This window comes from Populus euphratica, unplaced genomic scaffold (genome assembly GCF_000495115.2).
Source record: "Populus euphratica unplaced genomic scaffold, PopEup_1.0 scaffold10.1, whole genome shotgun sequence".
Classification (NCBI taxonomy): domain Eukaryota; kingdom Viridiplantae; phylum Streptophyta; class Magnoliopsida; order Malpighiales; family Salicaceae; genus Populus; species Populus euphratica.
In genome coordinates, this window is record NW_011499856.1 from 2,577,984 (window position 1) to 2,595,019 (window position 17,036).

The following is a 17,036-nucleotide window of genomic DNA, read 5'->3' on the forward strand; positions in this document are numbered from 1 at the left end:
GTTTATAATTTGTACAATTAACCTCCCTATGGTTCGACCCCGGTCTTGCCGGATTATTTATTACTTCGACACTCCTGCACTTGGGAGAAGATATCAATCTTTTAGTCGTGTCATAATACCATAAACTAATATATTGTTGAATTCTTTATAGAAAACATTGTCAATATTTATTATCCTAAAACTCACAACAGATCGAATCCCAAATTTTGAATTACAAGATGAATAATTTTCACGTGGTTCAAGACATATGTAAGTAATTTTAATTATTCTTATCTCTCAAAATACTTATTTCATTACACATTTCTCATAAACTATTCATAATTAGACTTCATGTGCCGTGTTTGTTAATTGAAAGAGAAAGCTAGTGTTATTTTGTCTTTACTAAGTCTGGTCCTAAAAGAAAGGTGAAGTGCTATAATAGGTATTTTATCAAAGGACATATGTTTGATATTGAAGAATATGGACAGGATATATAGACATATAACCATGAGGTTTATATTAAGTGATCACCTTCTAATGAGTTTGAAGTTGACTACTATGAGAAGTTGAAAGAGATCATTGAATTGCAATATCATAGTGAGCAAAATAGAGAATATTTTTTCAAATGTTATTACAATGACACCACTGATAAAGGAATTAAAGTAGATCCCCATAATAGTTTGGTTAACATTAATTCAAAGGCTAGACTTTGCAATGTTGAAGATGTCTTTGTTTTCGCCAAGTAATGCCAGCAAATCTATCACACATACACTCCTTTCTCTAGAAATGATCATTCAAGAGTTGATTGGTTATCCACAGCGAAAATCAAACCCAGGAGTCGTGTTGAGGTTGTTCAAGATGACAATGATGAATTAATCGTAAGAAATGTCTTTTAACTTGGTGAGTTAGTTAATCCATATCGAGTTGCTTCTTCTAATGAGTTAAAAGAAAATTTAAATTTTTACATCGCCAAGAATATTTTTATTGATGTTGACTTTGAGGAATGGAATGATGTTATGAGCTTTAAAGAAAATGTACAAATTGATGAAGATAATAGTGAGGAAATCAAATAGAAGATTGCAATGAAGATGAGAACGAGTCAATTAATAAAGACGAAGACAATTCTGATTAATTTTTACAATATGAAAGCGTAATACCATAAAATATAATGTAATATTTATAGATGAAATTCACTTCAATGTAATGATAATTATGTTAATTTATTATTGAATGACAATGAAATATTTATTTTATTATTGTCATGTGAACTGTCGTTATTGTGTTGTGTGTTAAATAATGAATTAAGTATTTGTAAGATGAATAAATATAAAATATAGATGCAATTTGGCATTATACACTATTTTACACCAATGGAAACACCGATATACTATACATTACATGCAAGTATATCGATAAAATGTATCCGTCAGTATATTTTAGTGATTATAGAAATTGTTTTCTTTTTCTCTGGCACTATTCACGGTGTTTATTACATACGGGTGTACAGAATGTGATTGTCAATATATTATAGAGATTATGGGAAATGTTCACTTTTAATGCACTGATAATTAATGATTGTTTGGCTGATCAATTTTTTTTCCCCAAAGACATCACTAATGGAATGAAAAGTCAATAATAATATTTGCAGGGCTTTCTAAAAATTTTAACGCAAGTTAAGAATTTTTATTTGACTTTACGGATGGAATCACTGATGATAATTTTGTAGATAAAACTAAATTAAAAGACTAGAATCAAAATAGATGAGGCTTCATTTTCTTCTCTCTTCTTGTCTTAAATATGTTTTTCTCTCTCTTTATCTTCTTTTCTCTCTCTCCTTCTCAACTGAAATTAAGCATTCTGTTCTAGTCTATTTTATTTTCTTTTGTTTTTGTTTTTTTAATTATTAGTTGAAATTAAGCACATGCCATTATTAAGGTAAGAATTTTTCATTCCTTTTTCATGTCTTTTTTAATCATTTATTCATTTTTTGTCATTATTTTTGTTAATTTTGTATTCTTAATAATTTTATGAATTAATAAATGTGTTTAATTTTAGTTGTTATTGAAATATTTTTTTTTCATTTTTGTGTTAAAATTTAGTTTTTTTTCAAATTGTTTTTGTTAAATTTTAGTTAAATATGTAGGATTAATTTTAATTTTAATTATTATTATTTATTTATTCCATTTAGAATAAAATTTTTTAAATTTTGGATTAAAAATATTATCACTTAGAAATAATTGTGTTGAACTTTGTACATTCTAGAGAAAGTTGAAAAATAATTACCACAAATACAACTATTATTGTTAACTCACCGATAGAATTACAAAAGATATTCTATTGATGATATCTTATATTTGATGATGAATATATTGATGTACAAATAAAAATATTAATGACATTACATATGATTTTTTTGTTAATGATACGTTAAATTTATCAATAAAAATATTAATAAAATAAAATAAGTAATTTTTTTATGTGCTTTGTTCATCAATAAATCTATTAGTATATTTATTACCAATAAACTCACCAACATACCATAAATTACTAACACATATTTTTTTCTAACAAATTGTTTCTATCCATAAGTCAATCAATAATATACATACCACCAACGTATAAGTATAAATACTGACATAATCTATTTATAAAACTGTTAAATCTACTTGTTACAAAGATTAACTGAAGAGGATCCTTCTCTAACATGCATGGTCGTGTATAACTCTATTACACATAAAACGATCTTCTACGAGCTTGAATGTCATTAAACTTTGGTCAAATCTTATCAATGTTCAAAAGCCATCTAGTTGAAAAGCGCCACAAACGGGATCCTTAAAACACAGATGGTTTATCTTGGGAAAGCCTGGTATTGTAGGAATTGGGTAATCTTGAGGGGTAAAAAATGGAAAAATTCTTTGCACATTTTCTATACCTACAAGAAAAGCTTGGGAAATCATTCGCAAGGGAAGTTGCGTAGATTTTCTCCCAAAGGATCAAGAAATTTTGTCACTTAGTGTTTATGGAGAGCTGATAGCCAAACTCCAATCGAGGGTCGAAAACGTTATTTACCGATTTGGAATTGTTGGACTGGTAGCTGATGAATGCAAAACAGTTTCCAACTTTTGAACCATACACCTTCAGAAGTAAAACCGCATGTGGTTACAAACCATGCACGTCTCTGTAGTTAGAAACTACTAAATTGAGTTGAGAAAAGTACTATATATATACATATATGGTATTTTAGAGTCAGTGATCGACATGCAATTGTTCTTCACGTGATTCTATATATATTAATGGAGTCCTGCTAGATCTAATTAGGTGGGCATAGACTACGTAAGAGGCACTATGGTGAGCTCATTCGGAGTAAGGAAAGGTGCATGGACCGAAGAGGAGGATATACTTCTACGGAAGTGCGTACAGAAATACGGTGAAGGAAGATGGTGTCAAATTCCTCTCAAAGCAGGTATCTAAATGTCTTCGTTCATGCTTGTAAATAGTGTTGGTTTCTAAGGACCGAAGAGGGCTATCCTCATCCTGTAGTCCAAGGTCTATATATAAGTATCTCCCTATGTTGTCGACAAACATTATGGTCTCTCTTTTCTACATATGGTGTGATCATAAGCAATTCTGATCACAAGAGATTTTCTCATGTTTATTTGTCTGTATCGAGTATATATAGTGTCTCGTGTTTGAGAACAGCTACACAAGAGGCAAATAATAATATTCAACTAGCTGGACGCTCGAAAAAGTATACACTGACTCTTAATTTTAATTTGCAGGTTTGAATAGATGCAGGAAAAGCTGTAGAATGAGGTGGTTGAACTATCTTAAGCCAAATGTCAAGAGAGGGCAGTTTTCAGTGGGCGAAGTAGATTTGATTATCAGGCTACACAAGCTGCTTGGCAACAGGCAAGTGAAAATGTCTTAACCAGTTTAGATTTTTTTTTTATTGACAAGACAGTATCCACTCACAATGAGAAAAAAGAAATACGAAAGATAGAAAAGAAAGCTTGAGAACAATACAAAAGGAATCAATAGGATAGAGATGATGATAGAGTCTACTAAGAACCCCCGCCTTGCAAGCCATGCATGTAAGCATGAATACCCGATCTGAGATTGTTGAAGATAAAGAGGTAAAAACCAAGGAATGAAGAAGTGGTACTGTTTCTAGTGGTTTAAGAAAAATCACCAATGGCAGTAGCAAAGCCAAAGAAGTCTCAGAAAGAGAGGGAGGGACTTCAACTGATCGAAGAGGATTATTTTTTCTATAAATAAAATGCTATGTCTCATATATTTAGTGAGAAATTTAAGAGGAAAACTTGAACTGATATGGAAGCCTTGCTTCTTTTTTTAATATAAATAAAGCTGTCTGTGCAGACATTGCTTTGTCAGTCCATCTTCTAAATAGTTCCTTTCCCTATTGTCATGCTAAGAAATACAGATTAAATTAATAAGCAAAATCTTAATTTTTTTTTTTGGAGAAGTTTAATGCTATTAAACAAGCCTTGAAGTCTCCATAGTAGGCCCTGACGAGTGTCTTCCATCTATTTAACAACGTTGCCCGACTCACACTCTAGTACACATGCCACTTCAGTTTTGTTTTGAAAGGAAGAAGTAGATCGAAACCTTAATTAACTCTACGGAAAATTTATTATATTTTGTTACACAGGTGGTCATTGATTGCCGGTAGACTTCCAGGAAGAACAGCAAATGATGTCAAGAATTATTGGAACACAAACCTGCGTAAGAAGGTGGTTTCTAGCACTAGAGAAGCTCAAACAGAACCAGAACCAAAATCAATAACAAAAGACAACATAATAAAGCCTCGACCTCGGAACTTCAAAAATTTATGTTGGTTAAGAGCTGGAAAAGGAACTCCATTTATTAATGTTGGTTCTCAATATGGGGACGATCTTTGCAAGCCATATTCTACCATAGCATTTCCACCTTCCGATACAGATGAAGTTGAAAGGATGTGGTGGGAAAGCCTGTTAGATGACACGAAAATTAATCTAACGGACAGCAACAGTTGTCAAAACAGCTGTCTGGGTTCTGTTTCAGCAGCTAACCAAGAGCCCATCAACAGTACTCTTTTTGTAGAGGACAACCCACCAGGAGGGATAATGATTGGGGACGTGTTCTCTGACCAAGGACAAAATCGTTGGGGTGACATTTCTTTTGATGCAGACCTTTGGAGGCTAATCGATGCAGAAATAGATCAACATAAGGCTTGAAGGACTTTAGTTCTTATTGCTGTAATATTTGTTATCACACTAATACATTATTATTATTATTATTATTAAGTGTTCTTTTCCTATTAAATTTCTTGTTATTTTGAAATGTGAGATTGAAGTTTTTTAAGCTTGTAAATATTTGTCAAATAAGAGTTTTTTTATATTAATTTTTCATTTAACCCCGAATGGATTTAAATGTATTAATCCTCTATATCGACATAAAAACAATTCTTAACCCTAACCAAATTCTGAGTGGATTTCCTATTTATTCATTAATATTTGAAAACTATTTTTTCCAAGAAAATATTCATCATAACATCAACGTTAAAAAAAATTCCATAGCTGAACATGTGAACGTGCTTTTCCCAAACGTTACCTCCTACTCATGGGCTGAACAAACACTAATCCAGCAGCGAAAGATGTGGCATCCTCGAACACCACAAACGAATGTTACTAGAAAGTTTGTCTGGGCTAACAGTGGAATCATTAATTGTACTTTCTAAAGTAAGCTAACACTTAAAGATGAAAATAAAACTTTAGACTAGACAAGAGATATTGTCGTTTTCCTTTGGAAATGACACGCCACTTGCTGCCCCCAAATAATTGTGGCTTTTCTGCCCGAGCTGATCAGGCTGGCACGAGATGATAAAATACTTATGATTCATGACATCATTGCAGATTCCAATTTATAGTAAAATTTATTTTAACCACCCGATTATCAACACCTTTCAAGGAATATTACTAGTTATTTAAAAAAAAGCTATGACATCTTATCAGTAAACCAAGCAAAACTTAAATCACATTCTAAAAAAAAATTCTAATAAAGTATGAAATAGTTTTAAGTTAAAGTAGAAATTTATAATAATTTAATGTGTCATTATAAAAACAACTCATTTATTATTTATATAAGTTGAGTATTGTACACATACAATAATAACATATTACACATCATAAAACTATACAGGATGTAACATAATATTTTTTATTTTACAACACATTTTATAATAAACCTTCTCAAGTTAAGGGTGGGTTTCTCACGTGAACCTTGAAATGTAGAGAAGCAAAAGTAGAGGAAGCAAGTAGTTTTAGGTTTTATAAGAATATCAGCTCGTTGATCTTTGGAGGAGATGAAGCGAATATAAATCTTTTTCTTAGCCACTCACTCACGAACAAAGTGATAATCAACTTCAACATGCTTCGTATGAGTATGAAAGATTAGATTAACAGATAGATAAGTAGCATCCAAATTATCACACCAGATAGGGTAGCAGAACTATGAGAGAAACATAAATCTAACAAAAGATAGCGAAGCCAAAGAACCTCGCAGTACCATCAGCTAAGGCCTTATACTCTACTTTAGTGGAGGATCGAGCAACAATGCGTTGCTTGCCAGATTTTTACGAAATGGGAGTGGTGCCAAGAAATATAATATATCCACCCTTGGATTTTCGATCATCACTACTATCAGTCTAATCAACATCAGTAAAACTATGGAGAGATAAAGTAGAGTCACGAGTAAGGTGGAGACCAAAGAAGGATGTACATTTTACGTATCAGAGAATAAGCTTAATAGCGGCCTAATGTCCTTCGGTAGGAGCATGCATAAACTAACATATCTTATTCACAACATAATAGATATCTGGTTGAGTAAAGTTAAGATACCGAAGAGCTCTAATAATTTAGCAGAAGCAAGTGGGATCCAAAAACAAATCAGTAGACTGCAGATCAAGTTTGGAGATAGATGTTGGTGTATCAACAGGGTTTATATGATGGCATACCCATACAACTCAGAATATCAAGAACATACTTGTGTTGACTAAGCATAAGACCCATACTAGAGGGAGCAACTTCACTCCCCAAAAAATAATATGCATGACCCAAATTATAAAGTTTGAAATCCAAACTCAGTAAGGTAATGAGGTGATGAATCAATTCAGAGTTATTACTGGTAATTAAGATGTCATCCACATAGACAAGTAAGTAACAAATATCATAAGTCCTATTCAGAATAAATAAGGAGTTATCAACCTTTGAAGCCTGAAAACCAATAGTCAGAAGGAAATCAATCAGTCACATGTACTAAGCCCGTGGTGCTTGTTTTAAGCCATAGAGAGTTTTGTGTAGGCGACAGACATGAGTGGGCAAAGTAGAGCTGACAAAGCCTGGGGGTTACTGCATGCAAACAACCTCGCAAAGTGAGCCATTGAGGAAGGTATTGTGAACATCAAGTTGCCGAATATGCCATCCATTTGAGACTGCTACAATGAGAACTAACTGAACAGTTGACGGTTTAACAACAGGGCTGAAGGTTTTTGAATAATCTATAACTTCTTGTTGGGTTAACCCTCGTGCAACTAAATGAGCTTTATATTGGTTAATAGTCTTATTGGCTTAGCTCTTGATTTTATACTCCCATTGGAAGCCAACAATGTTCATAGATAGATCAAAGGCACCAATGACAAAGTGGCATTGACATGTAAGGCTGTAATTTCATCCTTTATGGCAGTATGCCAATACCGATTAACTTCATTAAAACTTAGATGCTTAGTAGTAGAGAGGGACATTACCCGTGAGCCTAAAACTAGCAAAAAAGAAGCAGAAACAGAGTTGATGTTGGAAATCTTCTACTATCAAAGACGTAGCATCATAGGATGCTACCGAATGGTGGCGAAGAAGAAGGCTGAGCATGGAAATTCTATTGTGGAAAAGAATATATGGAGAGATCCATATATAAGTCCAAATTAGGCAGGGACTGAGTAGAGTGCCTAGATGGTGAAGAAGATGTTGAGGATTAGGCTGCAATAAAGGGCGAATATGATAAAGATAAAATTGGAACCTAGAAATTAAACCTACAAAATGATCAAGATAAAAGTTAGTGGGAAGGGAAGTTGGGGCTACAACTGGTTGAGATGGAAAAATGGTGAGGGAGTGTAGGTTGGAGATAGTGGCAGATGGAGAGGAGGATGGAGACAGGAGAACATACTCAATAAATGAAATCAAACATGATGGGAAATATAGATGCGGTTAGATAACAAATGAAGACAATGATAGCCTAGATGAGACAAACTATAGCCTAAAAACACGCATAGAGTATAACAATAGTCTAGCTTATGAGCATTATAAAGATGCAGAAAAGGAAAGTAGAAACATCCAAAAGCACTTAAAAAAGCATAATCAGGTGTTTGATGAAACAAACATTCGAAAAGAGATATGTTGCTTAAAATCAAGGTTAACATATAATAAATAAGATAAACAAAGGTTTCAAATGTGTAATTCTAAAATTTTAGAGGGGCCTTACATTGGCCTAGAATAGTAAGACCGGTTTCAACAATATGGCGATGATGACGTTTAACAGTACCATTTTGTTCATGAATATGTGGACATATGAGACGATGGTGAATATTGATGGTTTTGAAAAAGGAATCTAATTTATGATATTCACCACCCTAATCAATTTGAACAATTTTGATTTTATGAGAGAATTGACGTTCAACAAGTACTTGAAATTGTTTAAACACATTAAATATATTTGATTTTACGGCAACAGGATAAAACCAAATAAATTTTATATACGCTTCCATAAATATGAAAAAATAAAAAAACCATCAGAAGATAGCATAAGGGCAGGGGGTAAGGCCCAAAACATCTCTAAAGATAAGTTCAAGAGGAGTAGACATTTTATGCCCCATAGGTCCTAATGACAAACGAGAGGATTTTCCTAACGGATAAGCTTGACATTGAAAACTAAGATGACGAGAGGTATATACAACCTTTTTATTGGAAGCTAAGAGACTCAGAATACAGGAATTGGGGTGATCGAGATAATAGTGCCAAATATCGACAGGAATGGCTATGCTAGTAGATAGAAATGCTTTCGGCAAAGATGTGGTGGAAGACTTGGAAAGGACATAAAGTCCGTCTTTACTTCAACCAGAAAGGACTTCCTTGGTGATAAGATCCTTGACATAGAAAATAGAAGAATGAAACTTAATAAAGACATAATTTTCGTGATAGAATTGTTGAATAGATAGTAATTTTTTTTAATGTAAGCAACATGTAATATATTGGACAAGTTGAAGACTCGTTTTGGTGTATGTAGGAGATTATATGTGGTATTAGATATACAAGTCCCTTACTATCACCAATATGCAATTGATTATTTCTAAAATAAGATTCTGCGTGTGTCATACTAGTAATGTCCAAAGTAACGTGATGATTTGCACTTGTATCCTGAAACCAAGTGGTAGAATCCTCAGCTGATGTAGTACTAGAGAAGAGGTTGGTTAAGGTATGATTTCCTTAGTGAACAAGGTGAGAACACTACTGTGTAAAATGGCCATAAATGTGGTAGAGTTGGCATTTTATTTGCTGTCATGACCACTGAGTTGTTGCTGCACCCCGGTGTGAATCGGGTTGTAACTGTCCATTGTGATTACAAGGTTGTTGCCAAGGAGAAACACCACGAGAACCATGAAAGAATTGACTATTAGTTGAAGAAAGTTGTTGTGAGGATGTCGTCAACCATTCCTTCATCCTCTACCCTGATTAGTTATGAAACCACTACGATTAGACCTAGAAAAACCACGCTGGCAGCATATACGAAGGTAGGCTGCGCAGGGGTGGGCAGTAGAGGTCCAGTAAGCACACTAAAGGGGACCGAGCTACGATGTATGAATTCGTGAGGAGACAGGTGATTATAGAGCTCAGAATACAAAAGAGGGTCAACTTTAGTTAACAAACTTGTAACCAAATCATGAAATTTATTGTGAAGTCCCTAAAACATACATCAGTTGAAATTTGTGAGAGAAATAGGTCTATTAGCCACAACCAATTCATCAAATAAACCTTTTGTGCGTTGCAAGTAGAGAGTGACAGTATTATCACCTTGTTGAAGATCCTAAAGAGAGCCATGCAATTGCATGATCTGAGAGTTGGATGGGAAGGCGAGAGCAAGTTCAAGGGTGCTCCAAACACTGGTAGAAGTTGGACAATCAACCATGTTATAAAGAACTTCAACAGAAAAAAGAGAACAATAAAGCACTAAAGATGATTTGGTCTTGTTGATTTCAAATTAAAATGCTTGGCAAGGGCCAGAATTGAAGGTAGCAGAGACATCAAAGGCCATACTGGACAAATTGTGCGAAGAGGGGTATAAAGTTGAGCAATCAATAAACAAGAAGACTCCTTACCAATTAGATACAACTTCATCTACATATGCTAAAATAAACAATTATTGTTGTTGAGTTTGAGATTGATAACTTGCTGGTTGTTGGAGAGGGGAATAAGTGTTGTTGCAACAGAGGGAGGCAAGGATGTGTTAGTTGTTGTTCTAGTAACTGGAGAGAGTGAAATTGGAGAAGGAGTACTGCCATTAATGCTAGCAACAACACTCATTGATTGATCCATAGTAGGGTGATAGAAGCGGGAGGAAGAAGGTGAGCACGTTTGTATTGATACCGTAGAATAATTCCCAAGCACAATATAATGAAATCACTTCTAGGGTAAAGATAATTAACAATGGTAGGAGAAGAATAATGGTTTACGGTGGAGAGAAGATCAACAATGCTAACAAAGAATAATTAATAAGCACAGAATAATGTGTGGCAAAGATAAAAAAACAAAAAAAAACTTTAAATCACATCAGAGGTAGAGCTGACCAAATGAAGGAGAAGAAAGCCAAAAAGTAATTTAGATAAGGAGATTCTGATATAATGTTAAAACAAAGATTTGTAATAATTTGATGAATATTATTATAAGAGAAACTCCTTTATTTTATATAAATAGGGCCTTGTACACATGTTTTGGAATAACCTATTATATGTAATAAAATTATACAAGAAAAAACATAATATTTTCTACTTTGCAACTCATCTCATGATACTTTAAAAAATAAAAAGGTAAAACAAACTTAAACGTGTGGACGTGATTTGAATGAGTCAACGTATCTAAATTTAAAAAGGTTAGATAATTTGTTTATTAAGACACATCCAGCATATTGCTTGCCTTTTAAATTTTTTTTTTTTTAAATGCACGATCAACACGTCACATGTTTCTCTCTAAATTCTGCTGACTATGAAAAGCTTTGTAAATATAACAAATTGAAAAATAATTGACATATCAAGTTACATGAATCTGCCTTTTGATTTGGAATGATTAGCAGGATTCCAGTATGTGATGGCATGAACGCGACGTGGTTAACTCATGATAATGAAATAATTGGTGGACCATTCAGCATCCATATTAATTTAAAAATCTTATGAGAATGACAGTATGTTTGGGTGAAGAAGTAGTCAATGAAGTGCCTTTGTATAAGAACCAGATTAGAGACAAATATACAAATAGGAAAACAAAACATGGAATATAGGAGGATGGCACTGTGTTCCTTCCGGAGCAGGTATCTCTATGCTTGAAAAATACGGTGAAGGACCTATATAATATTTAAATCTAAAATGCTATCTTTGATTCCTTTAACTAATACTTAAATTAAGATATATGCAGGCATATGCATTATTTGAGTTTGTTTTCTATTTTCTATTTTTTATCTGATTTTTTATTTTTATTCTTTTGTTATGCAGATGGTCACTGGTTTCTAACACAAAAGATGTACCACGATCACACTGGTTTCTAACACAAAAGATGTACCATGAAAAAAAAAAAAAAAACTAGAACCTTTGCAAAAGTTACATAATAAAGCCTCGACTTACAAGCTTTAAGAATTTTAATAACTGGTCGAGGGGAGGTGTTACTCTGTATATTTTACTGCTAGTACTGAATTTGAGATCAACGTTATGGAACTTGTCTGTTTTTATATTTTTAAAGTATTTTTTTAAAAAAATTAAAATTAAATTTTTTTTATTTTTTATTTATTTTAAATTAATATATTTATAATATTTTTAAATTATTTTGATTTGTTAATGTTAAAAATAATTTTTAAAAAATAAAAAAATTTAATATATATTTTAATATAAAAAATTATTTAAAAAATAATTATAACTACACTAGCAAGATCAGAACAACATCAACAGTCTTTTTTAGACCACGTCAAACAACCTTTTTGTAGAGTACATCAACTTAGAGAGACAGAAGCTTGCGATGTCTATGAATAAGGACAGAGATGTTGAAGTGACATCTCTTTTGATGTGAACCTTTGGATTCTGATCAGTATTTTTGTGATATTTGTGCACAAGCAAATATATCAATTACTGCGTGCTCTTTCGTACCCAACTAAATTTTCATATCAATTATTTGAAACAAATCTTTTCTTAAGTCTTTTGTGCCGGAGCTGATCAGGCTGGCCCAATGCAAACAATACCTAACAAGGACTCCTATTTGCACAACATATCGTTTGCCCAGTGTATGATGGCATGAATGCGACGTGTTTAGCTCATGATAATGAAATAATTGGTAGACCGTTCAGCATCCATGTTAATTTTAATATATGCAGAAAAAATATAATTGACGCCATAGTAATTTGCAGTTACTATGGCGTCAATTATATGCATAACATGTCTATCATCAATGATGAATAGATACCAACGCAGTGTACAGTGGAGCTAAAAACTATGATTTTGGAATCGTAAGATTACAAACATGTGGAATCACTAAACAAACATGTGGAATCACTAAACCATTAAACAATTTTATTGCTAAATTCATTCCTTGTATACACTTTCTTAATAATATTGAATCCATCCGTTAAAATATTAATTGTTGGTAATTCCCTGTTACTAATTCTATCAAAAATTTAAAAAAAAAACTAAACACTGATTGTTTTACAGACGGGAAAGCGTGTTAAAAAATTTCCCATGAGAACTTTACCGACAAACTTATTCTGTTTGTATTTTCAATGGTAACCACCGATGGATTGGCCGTCGGTGATTGTGGCATGAATAGTAAATATTTCATAATTCTTTGTAAAATATTGACGAATATATTTCATTGATAATAACAACAGTAAACACTAACGAAAAATATTCGTCGGTGATTGTGGCATGTGTGGTAAGTTTTTTGCAACTCTCGGTAAAATACCGTCAGCTTAGTTCCGTCTGTAAGGCCATCAGTACTGATTTAAAATATCTTTAAAAAAATTATTTATTAATAGTAAAAAAAACTAATTAACCAAATAAAATTGTATTAAACATAAAAAATATAAAAATAATGTTAAATAATATTTATCTAAATATTTATTACAAATTTAATGTGTTTCAAAAACAAAATTAAATTTGAATAACAGCGGAGCTGGATAAGGAGGAGGAGGAGGTTGATTGTTCCCGGGACTGTACGGCCAAAAAGCGTTGCACATGTATCATAACTCATCCTTGATCTAATGTCCATAGCTAAAAATAGCAGTTCATGTTGTTGTTTCAAGGCCATGAACTACTTAGATTGGGTGCTTAATATTGATGGAAAGCTCCCAACGATTAAGACACTATGGGTCATTCGCACATTTTCTATTGTAGTGTTGGAGCCCGTAGACCCAATTTTTATCGAGTCTACCAAACGATCCTACCTTCATCCACAAATCCATATCGAAATCCGGATGGGTCGAAGAATCGTCCCCATATCTATCCCTCAACTCGCAATTATAGGTCTCCTATTTTTTTTTAAAAAAAAATCATCATATTCAATTCAAGAAAATAATAACTTAATAAATAAAATGATTGAACGAACATACCACGAAGTGTTGAACACTGTTGTCCATAAAATCACGTCTAAGAGATATAGTATGTAAAGAAAAAAAAAGTTGCAAGTTAAATATATTTATAAGCAACAACAAATTACTTAACAATATATTTCATTTCAATTAATCTTATCATCCGCTTTATATCTGCAATGAACAAGCAAAGACGCTGATGTGCATGGTCACCGAACCATGAATTTACCGGTTCTGGTTGTTGGCACCAGACTATGAGCGTCATGCTAACCACTCAAACATCACGTGTTCAATATATTGCATCCATATATCCTCTGAGATGAATAACGGTTTGAATTCCCGTCAAACCGCCATTTCATTCCATCCTTCAAGAGTGTTATCTCTCACATATTTTTTTAATTTTTTTTTATGTGTTATACCAAAAATAACGCAACCTACTTCCATAGTAACAAATTAGAATTTAGAACATAAAATTATATTATTTTCGATGTTACCTAGTCGCCGTGTGATTCTCTCATGCCTTCCTCACAACATTGTTGCTTGCACTATCCCTTTCAAATTTATGTCGTGTATAAATAATTCATTTAAAATAAAAACAGTACAAGATAAAAAAATTATAAGATTAATTTATTAAAAATAAGATGGAAATTAAAAGTTAACACGTGCCTGAAATTGTCGAAATCATGCATCGATATCAGTCTCCACTCAAGATGTCTAGAAACCTCACTCCATTGAAATAATAGAATCTCTATCAATCATTTCAACGCCGATGTTATTGTCCGGGCAACCTCAATATTTGTGAACCTGAAATTCAATAAAATTAATAAAATATTAATTAGTTATTTAAAAATTATGTTATAAGTATATAAAAAACTAAAACCTAAACAAACTGACATTGAAAGGTTATCCTTCCATTATGTCTGATACTTGTAAGTGAATTGACTTTACTATGAAGGCACATCGCATCTGCGCTGTGAAACCGCTCTAAAAGAGGTAACATCACAGGTTGGTGCAAATACCTTTTTGTAATTAGCACCTAAGCATAAATCATCCTTGCTGCTAGAAGAAATGGTTGCAACCATCTGCTGATGACATACTGTTGATTTCATTTTACGCATCTACATAAATTTATATGAATAATTACATAATTAAATTTGATTATTTAAAAAAAAATTGACAGCACCTTCCCTACATTAGAGAGTGCCCATAGTATTCAAACCAGCAAATGTTTACAATAACTACAAACCAATTGACTCCATTGGAAAATCTTATATACAACCTAACATCTATATAAATTTAACAACTATATATTTTAATCTAACATCTATAGAAATACATAAATGACAATTAAAATTAATAGAAATAATAAAAACATAACAATCAATAATAGAATAAAATTAAGATAAAATAATTAAATTTAATTATTCATTTTCAATTACTATTTCCATGAAAAATTTAAAAATAAACAATTAAAAGAGACTAAATTTTTAAATAATTATTACAATACAAACAATAACATAATTAAATTTTCATTCTACATATCTACACAAATTTATACGAATAATTAAATAATTAAATTCAACTATTTAAAAAAAATCACCAGCACCTCACCTATATTAGAAATTATCCACGGTTTTCCTACCTACAAATATTTATAATATCCACAAGCCAATTTTCATTCTACACGTATGCTCAAAATTATATGAATAATTACACAAATATTGCAAAATCAATTCTATACAATCTAAAATCTATAGAAATTCAATATCTATATATTTTCAACTATCTTTACAAATTCATAAATAACAATTAAAATTAATTGAAATAATAAAAAACATAACAAGCAATAATATTTTAAAATTAAGATAAACTAATTAAATTTAATTCTACATTTCAATTAACATTTTAAAGGTATATTTAACAATAAAAAATTAAATTTAACTAAATTTTCAGTTGTTGTGGCTATACAAATAATAAAATAAAAAGAAAAAACTAAATACTTTAGGAATGAAAAATATTTTTCTTAATAGTGTGTCGATTTCAAGATTTTATCTACAAACAATACACAAAACAAAGAACACCACAAAAATAATAATAATTAAAAAAAAGTAAAGAAATACAAAGATAAAGAAAGGAGAATCATAGTTTTTAATATTTGAAAACTGCAATCAAAAGAATAAAAATACAATGAGAAACACAAAGGATTTGTAGGAGGAGAGAGAAGATGAATGAGAAGAGCTGAGAAAAAAAAATCCATAAAGGGAGGTCGGTTTCATACTACAATATTATCAACGAAAGTACCGATGGAACATAAAATAATATTTTTTTGGGTGTTGGCATTAAATTTTGTTTGTAACTTTTGTCGGTATTTTTTTGAATTTCAGACTAAAATTTCGAAAATCCCTCCAGATTTTTTAAAGTCCATCGGCACATCTGTCGGTAAAAAGGTGTTAGAACACAAGTGCACTAGGTTTGTCGCGTTCGTCAGTGATTCCATCGGGAACTGTGCAGACTGATCAAGCAGTCTGACAATCGCACGCATTGGAATGTGCACCATCCATCGGTGATTTAATTGGGAAAAGCGTCAGTGATTGTGGTAGGGGTTGTAATTTTTTTGCAAGTTTTGGTTAAATATCGACGGGACATATGTAGTTGGTATAGCTGTTAGTGATTATGGAAAAATACTATAATTTTTTTGCAACTCTTAGTAAAATACCGATAGGACATATTCTGTCGATATAGTTGTCAGTGATTGTGGAAAAATGCTGCAAGTTTTTTGAAAATCTTGATAAAATACCAACGGGACACAATCCGTTGGCATTTGTGTCAAGTTTTTACATGTTTTTTTTGGATTGCATGTCTATTCTTTTGCACAAATGTTTAAATTGCAAACTTATAGCATACACAGTACAATAACAAGAGTAAATAATTATAAAATAAATATTTCATGTTCCAAAATATCATCCATAATATTACATTATAAAAAAAGACTTTACAACATATTTAGTCAGAAGTTTTGTCTTCGTCCTTAATTAAATTATTATCAGCTTTATCACGCTCTTCAATAAGGTTATCATCTTCTTCATCAACATTCTCTAGTCCACTAGAGCTCCAAATAACATTCTCTTATGCGTCAATATCAATAAGACTATCATCAAAAATACAAAAAT

The 17,036-nt window shown here is 31.9% G+C and overlaps 1 protein-coding gene across 1 annotated transcript; it reads left to right on the forward strand.

Annotated features, from left to right (window-relative positions):
* The first annotated feature begins 3,244 nt into the window (after positions 1-3,244).
* Positions 3,245-5,230, forward strand: LOC105123476 (transcription factor MYB90-like). Its single transcript, XM_011023092.1, has 3 exons — positions 3,245-3,442; positions 3,759-3,888; positions 4,649-5,230. The coding sequence occupies exons 1-3, from the start codon at positions 3,325-3,327 to the stop codon at positions 5,211-5,213; spliced, it is 813 nt and encodes a 270-aa protein (XP_011021394.1). The 5' UTR covers positions 3,245-3,324; the 3' UTR covers positions 5,214-5,230.
* The last annotated feature ends 11,806 nt before the right edge of the window (positions 5,231-17,036 follow it).